Source organism: Triticum aestivum, chromosome 5B, assembly GCF_018294505.1.
Source record: "Triticum aestivum cultivar Chinese Spring chromosome 5B, IWGSC CS RefSeq v2.1, whole genome shotgun sequence".
NCBI lineage: Eukaryota > Viridiplantae > Streptophyta > Magnoliopsida > Poales > Poaceae > Triticum > Triticum aestivum.
In genome coordinates this window covers 422,638,107-422,661,055 of record NC_057807.1, presented here as the reverse complement: position 1 = coordinate 422,661,055, position 22,949 = coordinate 422,638,107, and the positions used below count along the sequence as shown (strand labels likewise).

The window sequence follows — 22,949 nt, the reverse complement described above, 5'->3', positions numbered from 1 at the left end:
GGAACCACCGAAAGATGTCCGGGGTCCACCGGGTGGGGCCACCTACCCCAGGGGCCAAGTGGGCTGAATATGTGTGGGAACCACCCCCTAGTGGGCTGTTGCGCCCCCCAAGGGCCCAAGGCGCCTAGGGTTGGAAACCCTAAGGGGTGGAGGCGCCTCCCACCTGCTTGGGGGGCAAGTCTTCCCCCCTCTAGATGCATCTAGGGGGGATGGCCCCCTCACCCCTTCACCCTATAAATAGAGGGGGATGGGAGGGCAGCCGCACCTCAGCCCCTGGCGCAGCCCTCCCCGAGCTTGGCGAAGCTTTGCCAGAGAACCACGAGCTCCATCACCACACTGTCGTGCTGCCGGAGTTCTCCCTCAACTTCTTCTTTCCCCTTGCTAGATCAAGAAGGAGGAGACGTCCCCGGGCTGTACGTATGTTGAATGCGGAGGCGCCATCCGTTCGACGCTTGGATCAGATCTTCTGCGATTTGAATCGCCACAAGTACAATTCCATCAACCGCGTTCTTGTAACGCTTCCGCTTAGCGATCTTCAAGGGTATGAAGATGCACTCCCTTTCTATCGTTGCTAGCATATCCTAGATTGATCTTGGTGACATGTAGGAATTTTTTTTGAATTATTACCGCGTTCCCCAACACGGCCGCATCTCGTCTGATTTTTTTTGGCAACACATATCTTTATTTTCATCATTGATTTTTGATACATTAAACCACACCACTAAATCTTGACTAGAATAGCAAGACCAAAGAAAATAAGAATCACAAGAAGTCATTTTAGAAGATATCCAACTTTGATAACTGTTCCCGTAAACTGATCTGCGAAGGCTCGATCTTGCGTGCTTCTTTCTTCTTCGAGTCTAAAGAAGTAGGCGTTGCTTCTTCGCATCTAGTCTCATCTCTAGCCTCTATTCTAGTAACAAGTGCACGAACATCTATATTACGCTCTATCAATAGATCGGCGTATTTTTCTTCTCAATACCAAAAGTTGCATCCATCCTACACAATAAATATTTGAGTGTAAGTAAAAGTAGCCGAATCCGAGAGCACAACCGAAGCTAAAGTAGCACATACCCCATCGTTTGAGCACTTGACGAACACCCATCCGAGATGTTCCGGTGTTGTAGACACGCGGCGCAAGACCTTCCATGGGCAGTCGTCTCACTTTATGAGTGACAACGGTGCACCGACGAGCCTTTGGGCCAGGACCGAGCCCGGACGACGGCCGTTCATGTTTCTGCCGGCGAACCGCCGACGGGGTAGATCCGAGTGGCTAGTCCGTACCTGCATGCGGCCTGGCGGCCTTGCCGGGGCTTTTCAGCCCGGTGCCCGGCCAGTCCATGGCACGGCGCGGCCTACCGCAACCGGGTGAGCTCAAGTCTGACCGAATCCGACATCGGGTGCGCTAAAATCAGGTGCCCGGGTTGGGCAGCTCTGGGCGTCGAGGGAACAAGGGCTACGACAAGGGTAGGGGTGAACGCGCGGCCGTGCTGCAAAAATGGCGGCGGCGGCAACTCGACACGAGAGGGGCATGGGTGCGAACGGGGAGGGTAAAATAAGGGGGTCAGTGTCCCCAACGGACGGGCCAGGGGAGGACGTGGGCAGATGTCACGCGTCGTCCACGCGTATCTGTTTAGCCGCAAACTCGGTCGTAAGATGAGTCAAAATGAATTGAAAGGGACCAAAAATGGACATTGATCCGTTTGCTCCCGACCATTAGGAGGCCTCGTTTGTCCGTTTACTCCCAAACTAGACGCTTGCGGACCATTTTGGGTCGCGTGCCCTTAGAGCAACTCCAATGGGGCGACCCATTTCGTCCGCGCCGTCCGTTTGGGTCGGACGGACAGAAAAGTCAGCCCAACACGCCGATCCAAATGGACGCGCGTCTGCTTTCGTCCGCCTGCCGACCCATTCCCGGCCCATTTTTGAGCCGGAATTGCGTTGGTGCGGACACAAGATGAACACGCGCGCTCGCCCTCTCTCCTCCCCGCGCGCGCACAACCTCCACCGCCTGCTTCGTCGCCGATGCCGCCGGCCATTTTTTCCGATGAAAAAGGATACATTGATAGTTCTTGCGTACACAGATAAAAAAATCAACTACTGTCGGTTTCCGACTCTGACTCGGTAATGTCCTCCTTCGACGTCTGAATATAGGCATAAGCAGCCTGCTCGTCCGCGAAGTCCCACCCCGATGTTTCTCGCAGCTTCAGTCTCAATTGAGCGGCCTGCTTCCGCGCACGCTTGCCCTGCCGATAGGCGGCTCGCTCCGTCCTCCTTGCCTCCCTCTCCGTTCTCCTCTGCTCATAGAACTGATGTTCGTCGACGATGTCCTGTGGGAAGCGTTCGCGCCACACCACCAAGGCTTGCACGTCCATCTCGGCGATGGCGAGGCGACGCTGGCGCCTCTGGTGGACGCGACGATCCTCGTCGGTGAAAAGCCGCGGGAGAGGTGCCAGATCCTGCGCCTGCTGGCTCGACACGTCAGGAAAATTCATCTCCCGACTAGGCCGCCGGAGGCGCCATGCCGCCGCGTCATACGCGCGGGCCGCCTGCTCTGCGGTGTCGAAGGTGACGAGGATGAGGCGTTTCTCGTCAAACAAGATCTCGGCGGAGAAGGCGACAGAGGGGCGCTCGCGGACTCCGCGAAAATCCGAAGCGCCGAGGATACGCATCGACATGGTGGCACACAGGCGGCGAGGCTAATGAGAGGGGGCGAGACGAGTGGGCGGCGGACTGAGTATGGAGGGAGCGCCTTTCTTATAACGAGCGCCGGCCACGGCGCGCCAAGACAAGCGCGCGAACATTTCCCGCGCTCTGGAGCTCCAAAGCCAGCGTGCGCTATGCCGATTTTTCCCCGCGCGCGCGAATTTTTCCCTCGCGCTGGCATGATCTAAAACGCGCGCAGTCATGAAATGGGTCGACGCGTTGGACGCTGCCTACCCAAATCTAAAAAAGGACGGACGCCGGGCGGGCGGCCGGGCGGCCGACCCAAACGAACAAAAACGTCGTCCGTTTGGGTCGGCCCGTTGGTGTTGCTATTAGCATCGAGAAAGAAAAGGACGCACCGCCCCTCCGTTTTTTCCGGATCGGGGGGTTTCATCCGGCTCCTGACAATGAAATCTGTATGCAGATTTTGCTTTGCCCCCGTTGTATTTTCGCTGCGCGTCCACCGAATCGGGCTGGCTCGTTTCGTCGTTTGGTTACATTCGGCTGCCAGGCAGAGGAATCCGGGTAAGAAAGCTGAACCAAACAGGCCTAAAGCTCCCGTCGCCGTTCTTCGTCAGTTCATCAGACCCATGGCCCTGCCGGCGGAGAGCTGCAGCTCACATAAACGAGCCAGAGCCTCGTCATGGGGAGGAAAAGGGCGGGTTCCTGCAGTCAAGATTCACTCGCAGCAAATCTAACTGGAACGCGGCGAACCATGACCGGACACGGAGAAGACGAATGCAGTCAGCCATGCCAAGAGAAGAGGCTACAACGTACTACCACAAGATGAAGTCGGAGTCGACACTAGAGCTTACCGCAAGTCCTCTCCTCTCACGAGCCCAGCTTGGACGAAGAAGGATTAGAGCTCGCCCAATTGGTTGATGTGTAACGGAAGCTCGCGGAATGATAAAAGGCTGTAACGTTGCAACCTTTCTGGAGTTCGGATATTTTAATGGCACAGACCTAAATTTCCCCATAATCAACTTTGGAATATTTTATCAAAGACCGACCAGCTTTGGATAAATGGTTAAACATCCACCCACTCTGTTACAGATCATCAGATTCCTCTTGTCCCAGATCCAGCCCTCCTCCGGCCCTCCCCAACCTCCTGCCTGCCGCCGTCCTGCTCGCCGGCGGTGCGAGGGGAGGGGGGCGCACCCACCAGTAGCGACCTAGCCTAGCTGGTAGTCTCTTCGACTCTTCGATTCAACAGAAACCCATTCCACAAATGGAATTATAGGAACACCGTAAGTTCATAAATGATGAAAAGTAATCGACTGCTTTGGTAAACTTGCTATTAATATAAGCGTGTTTGATATCATGCAGTGGATACATGCCACCAGAATACATCAATAGATTCCAAATCACACCAAAGTTTGATGTATTCAGTTTGGATGTTACAATCATAAAAATAATGGCAGGACATGAGGGCTACTCCAAATTTGCGGATATGTCTTCCCAAGAATTTACTCAACTTGTAAGAAAATATTATATATGTTGAACAATATTCTCCCCCCACCCCCACACACCAAAATATTACTCCCTCTGTTCCGAATTGTATGTCGTTAAACGATTCGACGAACAAATTTTCGTAGGCTACGATTTTCCCTGAGTTTCCCATTCTACCCCTCCGACCGACACGTTCCCCTCTTTCTCGCCCGACGCCACCGACCACTCTCTCCCCACTCACCCCCGCTCTCTCTCCCTCGCGCGCGACGCCCCCGCTCGCCTCTCTCTCGCGCGCGACGCCGGCCACCAGGCGCCTCTCTCTCTCGCGCGCGACGCCGCTCTCTCCCCGTTGATGCTCCCTCTCTCTCCCTCTCGCCGGCATCTTGCTCCGCATCGCCGCTCACCGCTCCCCACCACACAAAGCTGCCATTTTTATTTGTCGGTGACGGCTGCTGGGCGAGGAGGAGCTGGATCCACATGCACTGGTCCTCGATCTGCTTGTGGATAGGCGTGAGGAGTCGCTGAAGCGGAGCCCAAGCGGCACCGGCGCGGGCGTGAAGACGACGGCGGGAGGATCTGGAGCCCGAGCGGGAGGATCTGGAGCCGCATCTCAAGTACTCCGGCGACACAACGGCGCTTGATGTGGAGCCCCACCGGCGCCGCTGCCGGTGGTGGGGCACCAGTTCTGCGCGCCCTACGTGGTGCCGCTGACGGTGACCAAGAAGGCGCTCAGCCTCTCCGACGGCGACTTCGCCATCACCGATGCCAACGGCGCCGTCGTGCTCAAGGTCAAGGGCGCCATCTTCAGCATCCGGAGCTGCCGCACCATCCACGACGGCGCTGGGATGCCCCTCCTAACCATGCAAGAAAAGGTCCCTTCTCCACTACAGCTTTGCTCCTTTGTCTGTCTGTCCACGACGGCGCTGGGATGCAGAGGGAGTAATGGGCGAGGAGATGAACCTAGGAGAGCAAAATTGAGAACTCCAGCTAAAGCAGCTCCTGCCCAGCGGCGAGGACTTCAGCGGCAGCAGCACCTGTGCATGGGGAGGAACAGCCCCTGGGCGCACGTAGGCAGCAGCTCGCCTCCACTAGCGGGCGGCAGCAGAGCACCAGCTCGCCTCCACCAGCGGCCGGCAGTAGATCAGCACCTCGTCTCCACCAGCGGCCGGCAGCAGAGCACCACCTGGGCGCGCGGGGGCCGGGAGGAGCCCCTGGCGTGGGAGAGGAGCGCGGGGGTGGAGGGCAGGTGGCGGAGCCGCGGAGGCGGAGGTGGAGTGCCGGGGCGGAGGTGGAGGGCGGGTGGCAGAGCCGCGGAGGCGGAGGTGGAGTGCCGGGGCGGAGGCGGAGGTGGAAGACGCTGAGGAAGATGATGGACAGATTCAAAGTTTGAACTGGGGGCATAAAGGTCCATTTGCCCATTTTCACCTGGTCGGAACATATTCCCCAGCGACATACATTTTGGAACAGAGGGAGTATGTTCTATCGACTTACCAGTGTGCATGCATGTCATCTTCCAGTTTATTATGTTTCAATTCTGTAGGTACATGAAAACTGGGAAAAAGCGTTGCAGACAACTGTGTTGTCGGATACATCACATGGAGTTAAGAAATGCATTGAAATAGCATTAAGATGCGTGGAGGCTGACCGAGTGAAAAGGCCTACTATAGCCGAGGTTGTGGATGAATTGAGTAAGATTGATACTACCATTATCGATGAACTAAATAAGATTGATACGGCCAGAAATTCACCAACAGAGCAGGTATATTTTCACACTGTACTAATGATACCTTCATCTTCGACATGGCTTTTTTTTCTTGCATCTGTCCACAGATTGTGCCTTCTTGCTATGTGGACATATATGGAATAGCTAAATTAAACTCGACATATTCTCTAAATAACCCTTATTTACCTCCCATACACAGCCTGAGTTTAATTAAATTCCTGGATTTACTAGAATTGTTCACCATATTTTCTGAGAACAACTAACTGTGTTTTTTAGATAATAGAAGTGTTTGCTGCTCTAGTATGTAGATGATTCACCGCTAAGCTTCTGCATCCAGGATGTGCACAGCCATAAAAGTTTACAACGCTCAAACGATGTTTCTCGTAACGCTTACACAGTCCAGTAATCAAGATATTGGATTAAAAGGTTCGGCAAAAGATCAAATGCGGTGATACTACGAAGCCATCACCACCGTGGTCCTCATCCTTCGGTGATGCGCAAAAACTAGACTGCCAACCATAGCTCGTGAAAAACAGTGGTACCGCTATGTCCAACCTCGTACGTGCTGAGAGCGCCATTCCCCTGCCCTCTTGCCTCAGTAGTAGCAGCCAGGGCTGCACAGCTTGACTGCCCAACTTGTGACCGCTCGCCCGCTCCAACTAATAAGTTCTCCCTAAGAGCTAATTGCCAAACATATCAGTAGTGCTCTCTAGTGGAGGAATGCCGGATCTGACCATACACCACGCAAAATGCGTGAACAAAGAACAAATGCTGGACAGATCCCTCATGTTTGTAAAAAGCACGCTTCTTAGGGCATCTCCAACGGCAACCCACAAAAATTCTTCCCCATCCGTCCGCGGACAGGGGGAACGGGTCGACACGTATGCGGGAGGACGCCATCCAACGCTAACCACACACATTTTTACGACAACTCGAACCAACTGGACGAATTTCGTTCAAACAAGTCCGAAATTCATATAAGCACAGCCGGATTTCATATAAACATGACGGATTTTATTACAAATACATCAAAGCGGTCCTAGGCAGGCTCTGGAGTATAATTAATACCTAATCTAAATGATTGCGAGCGTCCGGTCCCCATTTCCGGCCATCAATCCCGAGAACTGAAGCTTCACCGTCTCCAGTTCCGCCTCAGCGCTCTCCAGCTCCGCCTTCGAAGCCTCGGGGACTGAAGTTGTCCACCTCGACATCACTGCCAAGCGACTAATCGGCCGAAGATGCTCAGCCCACCAAGCTTGGCGTCGACGGGAGGGGAGGAGCGGTGGCCTTCCTGGGACACGAGCGACGGCGACCTACCGTACACGAGTGCCGGTTTCTTCGCGATTGCGACGCCGAGGCACGGCCTCCTCGTCGTCGGTGTCGCCGAACAACGTCTCGTCTGCCTCATCATCGCACTCCTTGCTGGCGGCCGCCACCTCGACCACCCGCCGCTGGTACCGTCAGCGGGCGAGGCGGATCTCGCAGGCGGAGCGGTAGGACTCGAGCAACACCTCCTGCTCCGCCAGGTTCGCGTCCGGTGTGACCTCCATGCCAGCGGCGACCTCCTCCTCCGCCTGCAGATGCTCCTGGAGGAGGTTGTGGTTGTAGTTGGCGTCGGCATGCGCCTCCCGGAACTGCTCGTCCCACTCCTTCCACACCATGTTCATATAATGGGCACGGGCCTCGCCGATGGTCATGGTCAAATGCACCGGTGTTGGTGGAGCGGAGGAGGAGGGTGCCGCGGATGAAAATGAGCGTGGCGTTGGCTAGTCTTAGGAAGTGTCCTCCATTTGCACGCCCTCTAGCTGTTTGTCGGCCTGCCAGTCAGCAGCAATGGCGGCCATGGCCTTCTTCTGCTCTGACGTCAGCCTGTCCTAGAGAGTTTTGACGACGGAGGGATCCATGGCGGGGAGTCGTGTGGAGAGGGGTGACTGTTGCTATGGCGGGGCCAACAGTTTATATAGCACCGATGGGCGATAGAGGGACGGACGGGTGGCGCGGGAGAAGCCTCGGCAACCGCGTGCCGTCAATGCGGGTGACAGCGGACGGACGGGCGACCGTCATGTCGTTTGAACATGCGGCAGTTGCCTGCACCGGGAAGCGGCGCGTGTGACGCTCTCTCGGCCGGCGCGCCGCTTCAATGCCGGCGCCAGTGAGCGGTCGCGTCCGCTCTGGCCTTGCATGAATGCGGGTGCTAACGCTTTGGAGCGGCGCTAACCAAAAACGCACCGGAGGGGAGGGATTTTTGGTGGGTCAGGGCGGTCGGAAGCGGGCTTGGAATTGGTCTGGACTCCCACAAACCTCCCCCACTTTTGTCTTCGATTTACGGGAGAAATCGCGTCCGGACCAATACAGGTTGGCGTTGAATGGCTTTCCCGATCCGGACGGTTGTGGAAGGTTTGCGGGTCCACGTTGAAGATGCCCTTACTACTACACCCTGCCAATCTAAGTTACCTTCATTTAAAGTTACGGGTGAGAACCAAAAATAATTATCTTTATTGTAGAGAAACCTTAATCTTACATATTCACATATTTTATTTTGATTTTTAGATGAGGGTTCAACTATAAAAAAGTAGCTTGAGGCATCTATATTGAGGCATTTGTAGAGGGCAAATTTTTCCTACCTCATAAGAAAAAGTAGTTTGAGACATTTATATTGATCTTTATCTACAGAGGAACCTCTTCCCTCTATTCTGTTGTACTCTTCTGTTATATATCATACCATGCATATTAAGGAGTATTTAACCAAAAACTACCATATTTCGTCGATTCGTGCCCACAAACTATCACTTTATAAATTTGTGTCAAAAACTATCATTTTTTTGCTAATCTGTGACTAAAAACTACCATGCTTGTAAATCAACCGATTCATCCATTGTAAACGCGCTTATGTAAGTGCTGACATGGCATCGTAAGTCGAAGCCGTTTGGTTGACCGTTAAGTTTGTACATGGGCGGCCGCCAGCTGCGACATTTGCTCCAAGTCCGACTACCGCGCCGCCGCATGTCACTGGTGCTGCTTCCGTCGTTTAGCCACAACAAATACATGTCCTCCTGCTCACGACAGCGACTAGAGGCGGCCGGCAACCAGCAGCTCGCCCCGCTGCGTGGAGGCCAGCGCGGTGGCCAGCTCCTGCCCACGGCAGCGGCTAGAAGCGGCCGGCAACTAGCTCGCTCGGCCGCGTGGAGGCCAGCGCTCGCCCGGCGGCGGCGAGCTCCTGCCCACGGCAACGGCTAGAGGTGGCCGGCAACCAGATCGCCGGACTGCATGGAGGCCAGCGCGACAGCCAGCTTGCCCAACGACGGGGAGCTCCTACTAGCGGCAACGGCTAGAGGCGACGCCACAACTGTCGAGCTCCCCCTGCTTTGGTCGTAGAGATCCTGCCGGCAGCGGCAAGCTCCTCCTGGGTGGCCGTCGAGCTCCTCCTGCTTTAGCCGTAGAGATCCTGCCGGCGACGGCAAGCTCCTGCTGAGTGGGCGGTCGCAGGTGCCGGTGCACACCAAATGTTCGATAAAATGTCCATAACTTAACAGTCAACACAAATAATCAAACAACTGAATGCCCTGTCGGCCCTGACGAGCGGTCCCAACCTGTCATAATCAAGTTTAATTTTTGCTAAACAGTCATTAAGTCGATGTGGTAGTTTTTAGTCATAGATTAGCAAAAAATTGGTAGTTTCGGCACAAATTCATAAAGTGGTAATGTATGGGCACGGATCGATGAAATGTGGTAGTTTTTGATTAAATACTTCATATTAAGGGCATCTCCAACGACAACCCGTAAATTTTCTCTCGCATCCGTTCGCAGACAGGGGAACCAGTCCATGGACTGGATGCGAGAGGCCGCCATCCAACACTAGCCGCATACATCCGTCCAACAATTTGAACTAACCAGACGAGATTCGATCAAACACGGGCGGATTTTATATAAACATGACTGATTTCATATAAACATAACGGGTTTCATATAAACATGATGGATTTCATTACATTTATATAAACTAAGTGGTGCTAGTCCGGCTCTGGAGGTATAATTAATGCATAATCTAAATGGTCGCCGACTCCTGTTCCTCGTGTCCGGCCATGAGCCCTGAGAACAGAAGCTTCTCCTTCTCCAGCTCCGACTTGGCGCTCTCTGAGACTGCCTCCGGAGGCCCGAGAAGTGAAGTTGTCCGCCTCCATGTCGCCGTCAAGCGGCTAATCGGCCGTCAATGTTGAGCCCGCCAAGCTTGGCGTAGACGGGAGGGAAGGAGCGGTGACCTTCTTGGGACCCGAGCAACGGCGACCAACCGTTCACTGCTCTTCCTCGCTGTCGGCAGCGTCCGCGGACGTGTCGGCATCGTGGTCGTGGCAGCGGGGTGCGGCCTCGGCGTTGTCCTCCTCCTCGTCGTTGGTCTTGCTGAAGACCGCATCGCCTGCCCCGTTGTCACACTCCTTGTAGGCAGCCGCCACCTACGCCACCCGCTGGCGGTACCGCCACCGGGAGAGGCGGATCTCGCAGGCGGAGCGGTAGGACCCCGGCAGCGCCTCCTGCTCCGTAGGGTCCACATTCGGTGCACTCGCCTTGCCGGCAGCAAGCTGCTCCTCCGCCTGCAGGTACTCCTAGATGTGGTGGTTCTAGGCAATGTCGGTCTGCGCCTCCCGGAACTGCTCCTCTCGCACCATGTCCATATAATGGGCACGAGCCGCGCCGATGGTCATGGTGCAATGCACCGCGAGGGTGGCGCCGGCTCGTTGTCGTCTGTGTCCTCTTGGGTCGTCGTCGTCCTCCGGCTGCCTGTCGGACAGCTAGCTGGCAGCAATGGTGGCTATCTCCTTCTTTTCCGACGTCAGCCCGTCCCAGAGAGCACTGGCGGGGGAGGAATCCATGGTGGGAGTGGTGCGGAGATGGATCGAGGCGGATGACTGCGGCTATGGCGAGACAGCGGTTTATATGGCAATGGCGGGCGGCAGAGGGATGGACGGGTGGCGCCGGAGGAGACGCCTTGGTAACCGCATGCCATCAATGTGGGCGGCAGACGGCCAGGCGAGCGGTTGTCATGTCGTTTGAACACAGAGCAGTCGCCTGCACTAGGAAACGGCGCGGGCGGCGCGCCGCTTCAATGCCGGCGTCAGTGAACGGTCGCGTCAGCTCTGGCTGGACATGAATGCGGGCACGTTCTGGAGCGATGCTGGCCGTTTCGGGCGGGAAGCGCGCGCAGGAGGTAAGAGGGGGTTTGGGTGGGTTAGGGCGGTCAGAAGCGGGCTTAGGAGCGGTCCGGACTCCCCCAAAGCCCCCCATGTTTGTCTTTGTTTTTCCGGAGAAAACACATCCGGACCGTGCTGCAGACCGATATTAGGACCGCTTGGATGGCTTCCGCGGTCTGGACAATGCGGTTCGGCCGGATGCGAGCGGTTTACGGGTCCCTGTTGGAGATGCCCTAAATACACTTTACAACAGCTATCCAAATCGGACGCCTACGTATATGAGGTAAATACACCGGGAGTTATAGAACTTACACCGTATTTGCACGCTCGCGCAAGTTTGAAGACCAGAAACATGTATTTTGCAAGTTTATGCACCAAACTGACCGTCACATGCAAGTTCTATGACTCCCGGTGTATTTACCTCTATATATATGATATACGTTTCTGGACGGCGATTAAGTCAAGAAAAATTAATGAGAGCAGCCAGCTTTAACATGTGCATGTTATCTGCTAGTAAATAAAAAAAAGGATTCTTCGGCCCAAGCAAGGCCGAAGAGTCCTTTTCGGTGTGGTAAAAACCGAAGATAGTAACTTCGATCTGGTAAAAGCCAAAAACAGTATTTGGCCATTTGCAGTAATCTTCGGCCTAGTAAAAACTGAAGAGTGTCTCTTCGGCCCAGGCCGTCTGGTCTTCAGCCTATACACGACCAAAAAGAGCTCATCGGCCCAAAGAAAACCGAAGACTACGTCATCGGCCGAAGAGTGCATCGTCGGCCCACACGAGGCCGATGGGGTAATATAATTGTAATTTATGAATTAGGTCATATATTATCGGAATTTGTTATTAAAAAGTAATATTTAAAAAAAATCCTAAATGCTGCTATATATTTTTGTGGGAAAATACTACTATATGTTCAGTCTAAGAGAGACTCATGTAAACAAGAGCTGAAGCTCTAAAGTTCATTGTTGTAGGTCACCAACCTACGAAGCAATCAGGCCTTCAACTCATGTGTGAACTCAGGTAAGCATTTAGTACTTAAGACCAGACTCCAACTAAGTAACATACTGGACTCCCTCCTCGACCTTTCCAGGCAACTATCCTTCTCTCTGCTCATACCATTTTTAGATGATGGCAAGTGACCAAGCTTGCTTGAGCCGGTTCCTAATTTCTGTGCAAAGTTTCCCTAAAAAATAGAACCAAACATTTAAATCTAGCAGAACATGATAACTATGGACCTGAGGTAGATCAATACAAAAGTGTATCCACCAGAGAACATTTTCTTTTAAAATATTAAGCTAATTTGGTATTTTTGTGTATGTTTTGTTCGTTAAAAGGTACTGAAGACATGATATGCAGGAATGTTAGGTGGTGGTAAAGATGGGAGTATGATTCGAGCCTCTTCGGATTCGGTGCTTCTAACTGCGAATATGATCTTGCCAGCAGCCAGTGTTAAGCTCTTCAGTTATGATAATCCCAGGTTGGCCACAAGGAAGTTCCATTCTAACTGTGTGATTGGTGAAGGAGTGCTTGGAACTGTATATCAAGGATGGATCGATGAGAACACATTGTCATCTTGCAAATCTTGCACCGGTATACCTGTCGCAGTGAAACGATTAGACCACAATGGTATACAAGGGCACCGAGAGTGGTTGGTGAGTATAACTGTTATTCTATTTTGTGTTGTTGTCCTCGAAGCTATGTAGATTCATGTGTGGTCTAAGTACAGTTTCGAAATCTTATCTTGAAGTGATGACTTCCATTTTAGCAGTTACAGCTTCAGAAGTGCTGACGGAATATTGCAGGATTTTTAACTCTGTTATGTTTCCATTTATAGGCAGAAGTCAATTACCTTGGTCATCTTTCCCATCCCAACCTTGTGAAGCTATTTGGGTACTGCTTAGAGGATGAGCACCGGCTACTAGTGTACGAGTTCCTACCACGTGGAAGCTTGGAAAGTCATCTTTTTAAGAGTAAGTAAAAGTAGGATTTTGTGCTCCACTGTTGTCCACTGTTATTCGTACTGCATAGAATAACGCCATAGTATGTTATATTTATAGATTTCTATATAAACCTTGATATAGGAGGCTCAGGTCAACCTCTTGCATGGAACCTGAGAATGAAAGTTGCACTTGGAGCTGCGAAAGCACTAGCTTACCTTCACAGTGCAAATATTATTATTAGAGATGTTAAGAGTTCCAATATTCTCCTTGACAGCGTAAGTGGATCGTCAATACATTGCACTTCACCTATATGATCATGTGATGTCCACTGAAAGGAATGCATCATACTACTGTGCAGGACTATACTGCAAAGCTCACTGGTTTTGGATTGGCAACTAATGGTCCTGTTGGTGAGGAGACTCATGTATCCACAGGGGTTATGGGAACATATGGTTATGCTGCCCCGGAATACATTGCAACAGGTAATCTTCTGAATACATCTTCAGGCACTATGCATATAGGATAGGTTTTTCATTTGAAATAGATGAGCAATAAACAAAGTAGATCGAAAACCGGGACATTTAATTTTCGCATGAAAACCTTAAAAAGAACATTGGCGCATGACGGGCCCTACCATCTCCAGCACCTTAGTACCTTACCGATGATTACTTCAATATCAATCTGCAATTTCCTCCCCCAGAGAGCCCGCAAAAGCGCCAATGCTGGAAGAACAGACTCATTTATGGACGACGTCTGTTGGTTACCCACGAAAAACACGCAATAGGGCAGCCAAAAAATAGATGGTCAATATTTTCAGTGTGTTCGCAAAAGGGCCAGAGCTCATTGCCTAGCCCATTCCTTTTCTGGATTTGCTCCCTAGTAGGGACTCTGTCTCGGCAGGTGCACACCCTGTTTTCCACAGAATATGAATTCCCCTGTATTTTCGTATGCGTGTCAGACTGCCAGTGACTCCCTTGAATGTCAGCGCTCCGTACATCAGCTTTCTGAAAAATCTGCCCCTGACTTTGTCAAGTTCAGCATGCACACCCTCCCCAAAGAGATAAAAATCATATATATTATATAAAGGAACATTGGCCAGGCAAGCATTAGATAGAATCAATCTCCCCTCGGTGCCAAGGGCTCATCCTTTTGGCCACTTTTCGAACATAAAGCTCCTACAAGGTTGCCTTCAGTTGCGAAGTAAGACAGGACCTTGAACTACTGCAACACAGAATCAAGGCAAAGCATCTAGGGGCTTTGCAAAACTGGATTAGTGCTCACCTTTTGATGGTCTGCACAAGAGTAGCTCCCTCTATCTTTTGATCATGATATTGTCGAGAACTGGAATTGGATGAATTTTCTTTTCTTTTGTTCTACTTTTGTACATATATACTCCCTCCGTCTCATAATATAAGAACGTTTTTGACACTAGTGTACTGTCAAAAACGTTCTTATATTATGGGACAGAGGGAGTAAATTTTTATTAATGAAAATACTGTAGGCAAGCCGAAAAACTGGCAACCAAATGGTTGGTTGCCTACTTTGCCAACCTCACAGAACTTGCCGCATATTGACAAATCAATTTTTGGCTACCAAGCAAGCATGCCTATTAATTACTCTGGGTTCGAAAAGTTGTACATAGTATTCAGAACAGTTTTGCTAAAGCACATCTAGATGTGCTTTAAGTATTGCACATCCAAGTCCTATGTCATTGATTTTATGATAAGATTCATGCAAGCATTTTCTTTTGTCTTTTTTTCCTTTTCTTTCTATTTTGATTGAGTCACTTAGATGTGCAATAACTAGAGCATTTAGAGAAGGTATAAATGGCCTTGTTTATTATTTTGAAACATTTCATTTTTGCTAATCCAATTATTCACAAATGTTGTTTACTTTGGTGTGAAGATGTTGCGATGGTGTCTTTCTGGTTTGTTGTCAGCTTCATTCACAGCTCATATTCAAGGTGTAATAAGCTTATGTATGTATAACAATTCTACACTTGCAGGCAGACTTACACAGAAGTGTGACATCTATGGCTTTGGAGTATTGCTTCTGGAGTTGTTGTCAGGTCGTCGTGTCATCGACAAGACCCGGCCAGAGGGGGAGCAACATCTTGTGGACTGGGCCAGACCATATCTCAAACATAAGCACAAGATACGTTGCGTCATAGATGCCAGTCTAGGTGGTCTGTACTCGTTCAGTGCGGCACAGAACATCGCTGCCCTTGCCCTTGAGTGCCTGTGCACGAGCTCTAAGAAGAGGCCGACCATGGACTCGGTGGTCTCTGTCCTAGAAGGCGTCCAGGAAGACGAGGAACCAGAAGCAGAGAAGCACCAAGAATCAGGCAAAAGGGTGACTGCGAGTGCAAGCAGGAACAAGGGCAAATCTCGCTGGAATATCTTTGGAGGGGGGCGGTCGTGATCCAAAGCCATTCCTCCGAAGCCGGAACAGGTTTTATCTGAGTTTGTAGATTGCAAGCGAATCACAAGGATTCCACGCACGCAGATGCAAGGATCTAAATTAAGAAGCCATCCACAGGGTATTATCAACACTGGACACCGTCTCGAAGGTGTAATGCTGACGGTTAAAGCGCCTCAAAATTCAGAATTAGGCAGGATTTTACCCGCGAGAAGCAAGATGGCTTGCTACAAACACTGATCAGAAGACGACGACACCAGTTTCGATTTTAGCTGACGAAATTGAAGTGGCAGGTTTCATTTCTTGGGCATCTTCGCCCACCATCCCTGTCTTCGTCGTCGTCTCTAATACAACCACACGCAAGAGCTTCCTGCGGGCTCGCAGAAAACATGCTTGAACTGCATTTTCTGAATTTCATGATAGCAACGAAATGGATATTTCCGATGGAATTGTTAATAACGGGTCCGACACGTCTCCTTGGCGATCTGGAGGGCGACTCCGTTGCGCAGCGGTGGCCGGCGTGGTTCGCCGCAGATTTTCGGGCGGTGAGGCCATCCCGGCTCCATCACGGCCAGATCGTGCTGGGCGTCCACGCGGAGACGGTGCATCTCGTTGATGAGCGGGGGTACACGGTCGACACGCGGTCCAGGGGAGAGACGGTTCTCGCGCCTGGTGCTGTGGTTGCGTTTCCTTGTCACGTTGCGCACATCGAGGGGGCGACCCAGAGCGGGGGCGGCGCCTCAGGAGCCGGCGGGGAAGGAATTGCGGCCGGTGGAAGGGGAATCGCGGCTGGGGAGGGATTAAATCCGGGCGAGGTGGGTGAGCCCACACCAAATCTCTCACCTACCGCGCTCCTCTCTCTGCTCGCCATCGACCGCGGCAACCATGGTGGAGATCAGCGAGGAGAAGCTGGTGAGGTTCGCAGGCAGAGATGCGTGCCTGCTTGCTCGGCTGCGAGAGATCGGATCGTTGTACACAAGCAAGCGGGAGATGTATGCGGAGGCGGAGGCGATTTTTGAGGGGCTGACGGCAACGGAGGAGGAGTCCCTCTTCAGGCGCGGGAGGCGCAAGCATCCACTCCAGGTGCTGATGTGGGCGATGGATCAGGCGGATTCGCCGGTGAGGGCGGTGGCGCGGAAGTGGGTGGCCTTCACCGCCTTCAAGACGGCACGCCTCGCCCCGGCCATGCGGGCAACGGCGCTCAGATCTCGCGAGGGGGTGCTGGCGCTCCCTGCTCCAGGCTCGGTCATGGCGCCGATTGTGATCCAGGAAGACCCCGTGGAGCAGCCGCCGCAGGAGGTGGTGCAGACGTCGCGCCGCTCCGCTCGTCTGGCTCCAGCTTCATCTACTCCGACTCCTCGCCATTCGGCATGCCTCGCCGGAATTAATGCCGGAATCGATGCCTGAAGGCTTCGCTAGCCAGCAACCGCTTCTGGAGGATGGCTAGTGAAGATTCAGGTAGCGATTCTGACGTGATTGATGTTGACTCAGGTATGAAAATTAATTGCGGCTTCCCATATAAATCTCCTGATGATAATACAGAGAGGAAATCGAGTGCCATTGATACTCATAGCCGTATTAGGCGAGTAAACCGTAGAATTAAGAAAAAAAATGAATCAGTATGTTCAGAGCTTGCTTCTGAAACATGCAGAGGAAGAGGATAGATTTGCTGAAACTGATAAACTGATAGATTGTCAGGAAGGGTTTATTCATGTGGAATCACCCAATTGGGGAGATTACCACACAAAAAGAGTTGATCTAGCATTGTTAAAAATTAAACATAAAAACCATGCTATTGTGGATTATGTTAGATTTCCTGAATTTTTAGATGATATTGAGAATGATGAGGATGAATCAGTTAAAAGTGACAAGGGGAAAAACAAATGGAGGAAGACTGAGGTAGAGGAGATTGAAATTAAGACTGCCGTGGTTAACATTCCTGAGAATTTTGCTTTGGAAGAGGGTTTGGATGAGATTCAAGGGAGAGGAGACTTGCAGATTGGTGGGAAAGAGAAAAGAGGGGATAACTGTTTGGATGGTCTGTCTGAAAGCCTGGCCCAAGCAGTTCGGCCCGCTGGGGAGGGGGTGGGTAGTGGCCCAGTAAAGAGAGGAAGTGGAGTGACTATATATAAGGGCATCTCCAGCCGCGCCCCCAGGAAGGTCTTCCCAGGCGATTTTTTCGCGCCGGCGCCGAAAAAACGGCCCAGTCGCGCCCCCAGGAGCCCGATTTTCGCCGGCTTGGGCTGAAAACAGCGCCGGCGGACCCAGCCCGAACCCGGCACGCTGGGGGGCGCCCGGGGGCGCCGGGGCGAGCTGTTTTGGCGCGAAAAAGACGCGGGCCAGCCGCGTCAGCGACTCGGCGCCTCGTCTTCCCCCAATGGCCTCGGTTCCCGCGGGGAATCAATGGCAAGGCTGTCGCCGGTCAGCCTTGCCATTGATGCCTCACGGGCGCCTCCTCCTCGTCGGCTCCTCCGCGCTTCGTCAAGCCAAAGACGGAGCCGGGGCTGGCGCCAGTGAAGACGGAGCCGGGGCTGGCGCCGGTGAAGACGGAGCCGGGGCTGGCGCCGGTGAAGGCGGAGTTCGACGACGACGACACGGCCTTAGAATGGGCGCGCCAGGACTCCATTGCGATGGAGAAGGCGCGCCGGGAGAAGGTGAAGGAGCGCCAGCGCGCCGCCCTGCGCCGCTTCGAGGAGCGCCGACGCGGCTGCGATGAATACGGGGTCGTCGTCCTATGCGACAGCGACGACGACGACGACGCGCCGCCGCCAGTCCGCCATGGCGACGCCGGGTCCAGCAGGGGCGCCCGTGTCAAGGAGGAGAAGGTCGACGACGACGATGGCGGCGACGACTTCAGCCCCTTTCTTTTTTAGATTAGGTTAATGTAATGAAAATGCGCGAATTTCGCCGAAATTTGCCATGTTTAGCCGAAATTTAACTACTTTTTATCATAACTTCGCCGAACGGCCCTTTTTTTTATACGCGCCTTGGGGCGGCCCTGGGGGCCGACGGCTAGGGACCGACTCGCCCCCAGGGCCATTTTTTGCGCTGGCTCACCCCCAGGCGGCGCTTTTAGACGCCCCCTGGGGGGGCCAACGGCTGGAGATGCCCTAAAGGAGGCATACCCCCTTCCATTCCGGAGCCAGACTTCCTACTCTCACCAAACCCTAAAAAAGCAGGGTGGCGGCTGATCTGGAGACAGGACTAGTTGAGGCAGAATCTTGTTGGGAAGAAGAAGGGATTATGGCAGGCAGGCAAGATAATTGGCGTCCGAGACCAGGAAGAGGAACATGATTTGGTGGGAGAGGTAATTTCTATGGCAACTCCAGTTTTTCTGACAAAGGGTTTGGTAGGCAAGATGTGAGAGATCAGGATAGCTTTGACTGGAGGAATAGAGAGGGAAACTACAGAGGAGGATCTGGGACTAACAGCAGTGTATCAGGGGGAGAAGGGCCTTCGATTGGAAATGGCAGAGACCCAGAAGGCAAGTTAGGTAGATTTGGCTCAGGCAGGTTTGGAGAGCAACAGGAAAAAACCCAGGTTGGATCTAGAGAGATGACCACTGGTAATAACTTTGGGGTTGTTAATCCCAACATGCAGCAGATGGGGGTGCAAGGGGGCCAGATCCAGATGGCAGGAGGATTTCCAGCGCTAAACAACCCCAATTTCCCTCAGATGGTGCCTGTAGGAATGGGGCTGGGACAGTTTGGGTTCATACCACAAGAACAAATGGCACAACAATATCGTTATCTGCTCTCCAACTTACCAAATCAGGAGGCACTGCAGGTGCAGGGGCAACTGAAGGAGGATGGAGGCAAAGAAGTCCACAAGAAGAAAGAGACTGGAAATAGTAAGGATCTGTTCTGTGTAAAGTGCAAAGAGCAAGGGCATATCAAAAATGACTGCAAAGCTAAAGTGTTCTGTGTGGTTTGTCAAAGACCTACTCATAACACTGATGAATGTACAGTTCTGAAGCAAGCTAAGCCTGTTACTAAGTATGTGGGATATGGTGCTAGGGGTCTGGGATGTTTGCTGGTTCAAAACACAAAAGATATTGTAGCTGCTGAACACATAAACCCAATGGCTTTGGTTACAATTCAATCTGGGCAGGTGAATGAAACCACAATGGCCTATGGGTTTGCCAAAATGTTTGAATGGGGGTGGACCTGGAGAGCCAAATTTCAAAGTCCAAAAACTTTCTTGATGAGATTTCCCAACAAAGCCAAGTTAGTGGAGCTGAAGAATTTTGGGAAATTCACATTGTTGGGGACAGGGGCTATGGTTGAGGTAGATTTCTGGAGCCCTGATGATAAGGCCAAAGGGAAACTACACTCTGTTTGGATAAAAATGTGGGGAGTACCTGATACTCTGCGACATTACCTGGGAATTTGTGAGATTGGCTCTGCTCTAGGGCCAGTGGTGGAGGTTGATGTGGAACACATTCATACTAAGGAGGAAATAAGAGTGAAAGTGGGGGTGAGAGACCTCCACAAAATCTCAGCAAGAACTGAAATAACCACTAAAGATCTCATGTTGTATGATATCAGCCTTGAGTTTGATTCAGTGGCTGAACAGGGATGGTATAAGTTTGAAGAGGGAAATAAAAGGAAAATGTTTGAATTTCTTGATCTGGAGAGCTTTGAAACACAAAGAGAGCATGACATGCAAAAAGAAGAGTAAGCAAGCTAACACTGGAAAGCATAACATGAGTCTGGGGAGTTTTGGGCTGAAACAGTATGAGCAAGTGGTGCTAAACACTAAAGAAAAAGGCCAAGCTAGTGAAATCCATAAAGAGACAGTGGAGTCAGGAGTAGCAGTAGAGATGCAAATAAAGGAGGATGACTTGGTGAGGAGATTGTAGAAAGCAGAGGAACTGGCAGCTAGACAGATAACACAGTTGATGATGGAAGAGAGAAGGAGAAAGGAAATGTGAGATTATAAGGAAGAATTTGGAGAATGAGGTCAAGAGACAGCATGAACTTTTACAAATTAACCTGAAAGGAGCCGAGGAAGTGAAAGGATCACAGTCAGGAGAGAAAATCTGCGTTGAGGGAGAAGATGAGGGAGCTACTGAAGAGGATATGGTAGTGGAAGATAAGCAAAATAAGGGAGGGGAGTTGACTGAACAGGAACTGATTGAACAAGCCATTGGGCTGGGATATGTGGAGCCTGTTGACTACACTGCTAGTCAAGAGTCAGAGTCTTTTGAGACTAAGATTAAAAAGGCTGGAAAAGGGGAAATTGATCTCAATGATGAAGAAGAGGAGTTGAGAAGATGTATCAGATTAAAAGGAAAGGAGGACCATACTATAATTGAAATAGCTAAGGAAAGGGCGGCAAAAAAAGGATAACTATGGTGAGTCATCTTATTCTGGGAGTCTTCCCCAAAATGATAATGTTCTTCAAAACGTTGCAAAAAAAGTTGGGGTTAACTTGGGGAATAATTATGTTATGATAAAACACAATTTAGATTTAATTAAAATAGCAAAACAAGCCAGAGTTGATCTATGGCTAACTGACTTTAATAAGAGTCAAAAACAATGGTTATGCCAGAGGAAAATGAAATTATTGATACTGGGGAACATACCCTAGAAGATTTACTGGATCAGGGAGGTGATGAAGAATATAAAGAGGAAGATGATGATTGGGAAATAGTCAGAGAACTATTCTCATAAAAAAAGAAGAGGAAAAGAAGTAAAACCACCATAGGTTCTGGGGTTAAAGTTGTATCTGTAGTAAACTTTCTAGAATCTTCTAGTAAAAAAAGAAAATGAGAAAATGAGAGGTATATTTTGGAATATGAGAGGCTTTGTAGGAGACATTAAAAAAAGGATTTCTTAGAGAAATGATTATGGATATGAAGGTAGATTTCCTAGGACTTCAGGAAACCATGAGACAACATTTTTCCAGGAATGATTTACAGCAGATTTGTGCGGGAAGAGATTTTCACTCGCATTTTGCCCCAGCTAGGGGGAATCTGGTGGCTTGCTCCTTGGGGTTAATTATACAACTCTAGATGTTATTTCCCAGGATGAAGGGGATTATCATATAAAAATGACTGTACAAGATCTGAAGACCAGATTTATCTGGGACTTGGTTGTGATCCATGGGGATGCTTAGCCAGAAAGGAAAGCAACATTTCTGGCTGAACTTTCTAGAATATTTCAATCCAGTGTCAATCCTATTTTAATAGGAGGGGACTTAAATATAATTAGGAAAGCCAGTGAGAAAAATAAACCAAGTACCCCTGGGCACTGGGTCTTCCTGTTTAATGCTATTTTGGAACAAGCTGGAGTTAGAGAATTAGAGACGAATGGTAGAAAATATACATGGGGGATCTAAAAAAATCACATTTGAAAATTAGATAGAATTCTTTGTAGCACAGAATGGGAAGAAGTATACCCTTTAACCCAAGTCTCAGCTTTAATTAGAGAAAAGTATGATCATACACCCCCTTTTTTAGATTCTGGTGACATTCAAAAATCTGATCCAATTTTTAGATTTGAAAATGCCTGGTTCATGAGGGAAGGGTTTGATAAGATTATTCATGAGGCCTGGAATGATAACAACATTACTAGGGACAGTGTTGATAGAATTTTGGGCAAATTCAGATCACTTAGGCCCAAATTGAAAGGCTAGAATAGAAATATGAATGCCTGGTCTATTGAACTGAAAAAAGTTATCTTGCAAAAATTAGATGCAATTGATAAACACTGTGAACAAAATGGCCTTACTGTGGCAGATGGAAAAGAACAGATGGAACTTAGGGAGCAGTTAGATAGGTTGCTCCAACAAAAAGAAGCAAAATGAGACAGAGAGCTAAGGTAGATGAAATTCTTGAAGGGGATAGCAACACAAAATTCTTCCATGCCAAGGCCAATGGAAGACTGAGGAAAAATAGAATTAATAGACTTGAGCAAGAAGAGGGAGAGATTGAGGGGGAAAAAGAACTGTTGGAATACATCACAAATTTTTATAAGGACTTATTTGGTCACCCTGATGATTCCACAATTTCTTTGATTATTGATAACCCCAGAAAAATTCAAGAAAAATATAAAGAGGTGTTGGTTAGTGAATTTACTTTTGAAGAAATAAATAATGTTGTGTTCAAAATGGCTCATAATAAATCTTCTGGCCCTGATGGCTTTCATGCTGAATTTTATCAACACTATTGGGAGTTAGTTAAACATGATCTCAAAGCTTTGCTAGATGATTTTGCTACAAAAAAGATTGATATAAGCAAATTGAATTATGGGATCATTACTTTGGTCCCCAAAACTAAGAATGCAAATAGGATCCAAAATTTCAGACCTATTTGCTTGTTAAATGTATGTTTTAAAATCATCACCAAAGTTCTGATGAATAGATTGAATTTAGTGGCACCTGAGGTTATATCTCCTATGCAGACTGCTTTTATAAAAGGCAGATACATTATGGAGGGATTTTTAATTTTGCATGAAGCTTTGAATGATATTAAGAAGAAAAAACAGAGTGCTTTGTTGCTAAAGATATATTTTGAGAAAGCA

At 50.2% G+C, this 22,949-nt stretch overlaps 1 protein-coding gene across 1 annotated transcript in view; it reads left to right on the top strand.

The window, feature by feature from the left end:
- The first annotated feature begins 3,456 nt into the window (after positions 1-3,456).
- The window catches only part of LOC123114828 (receptor-like cytoplasmic kinase 176), a 43,991-nt gene continuing 24,498 nt past the window's right edge, over positions 3,457-22,949 (top strand). Inside the window, exons 1-10 of the mRNA XM_044536226.1 lie at positions 3,457-3,522; positions 3,895-3,953; positions 4,033-4,183; positions 5,696-5,914; positions 12,037-12,085; positions 12,422-12,717; positions 12,900-13,035; positions 13,147-13,280; positions 13,364-13,487; positions 15,011-16,914. Coding sequence (XP_044392161.1) covers positions 3,457-3,522; positions 3,895-3,953; positions 4,033-4,183; positions 5,696-5,914; positions 12,037-12,085; positions 12,422-12,717; positions 12,900-13,035; positions 13,147-13,280; positions 13,364-13,487; positions 15,011-15,426 — 1,650 coding nt within the window. The 3' untranslated portion in view covers positions 15,427-16,914. The remainder of the gene's footprint in view (positions 3,523-3,894; positions 3,954-4,032; positions 4,184-5,695; positions 5,915-12,036; positions 12,086-12,421; positions 12,718-12,899; positions 13,036-13,146; positions 13,281-13,363; positions 13,488-15,010; positions 16,915-22,949) is intronic.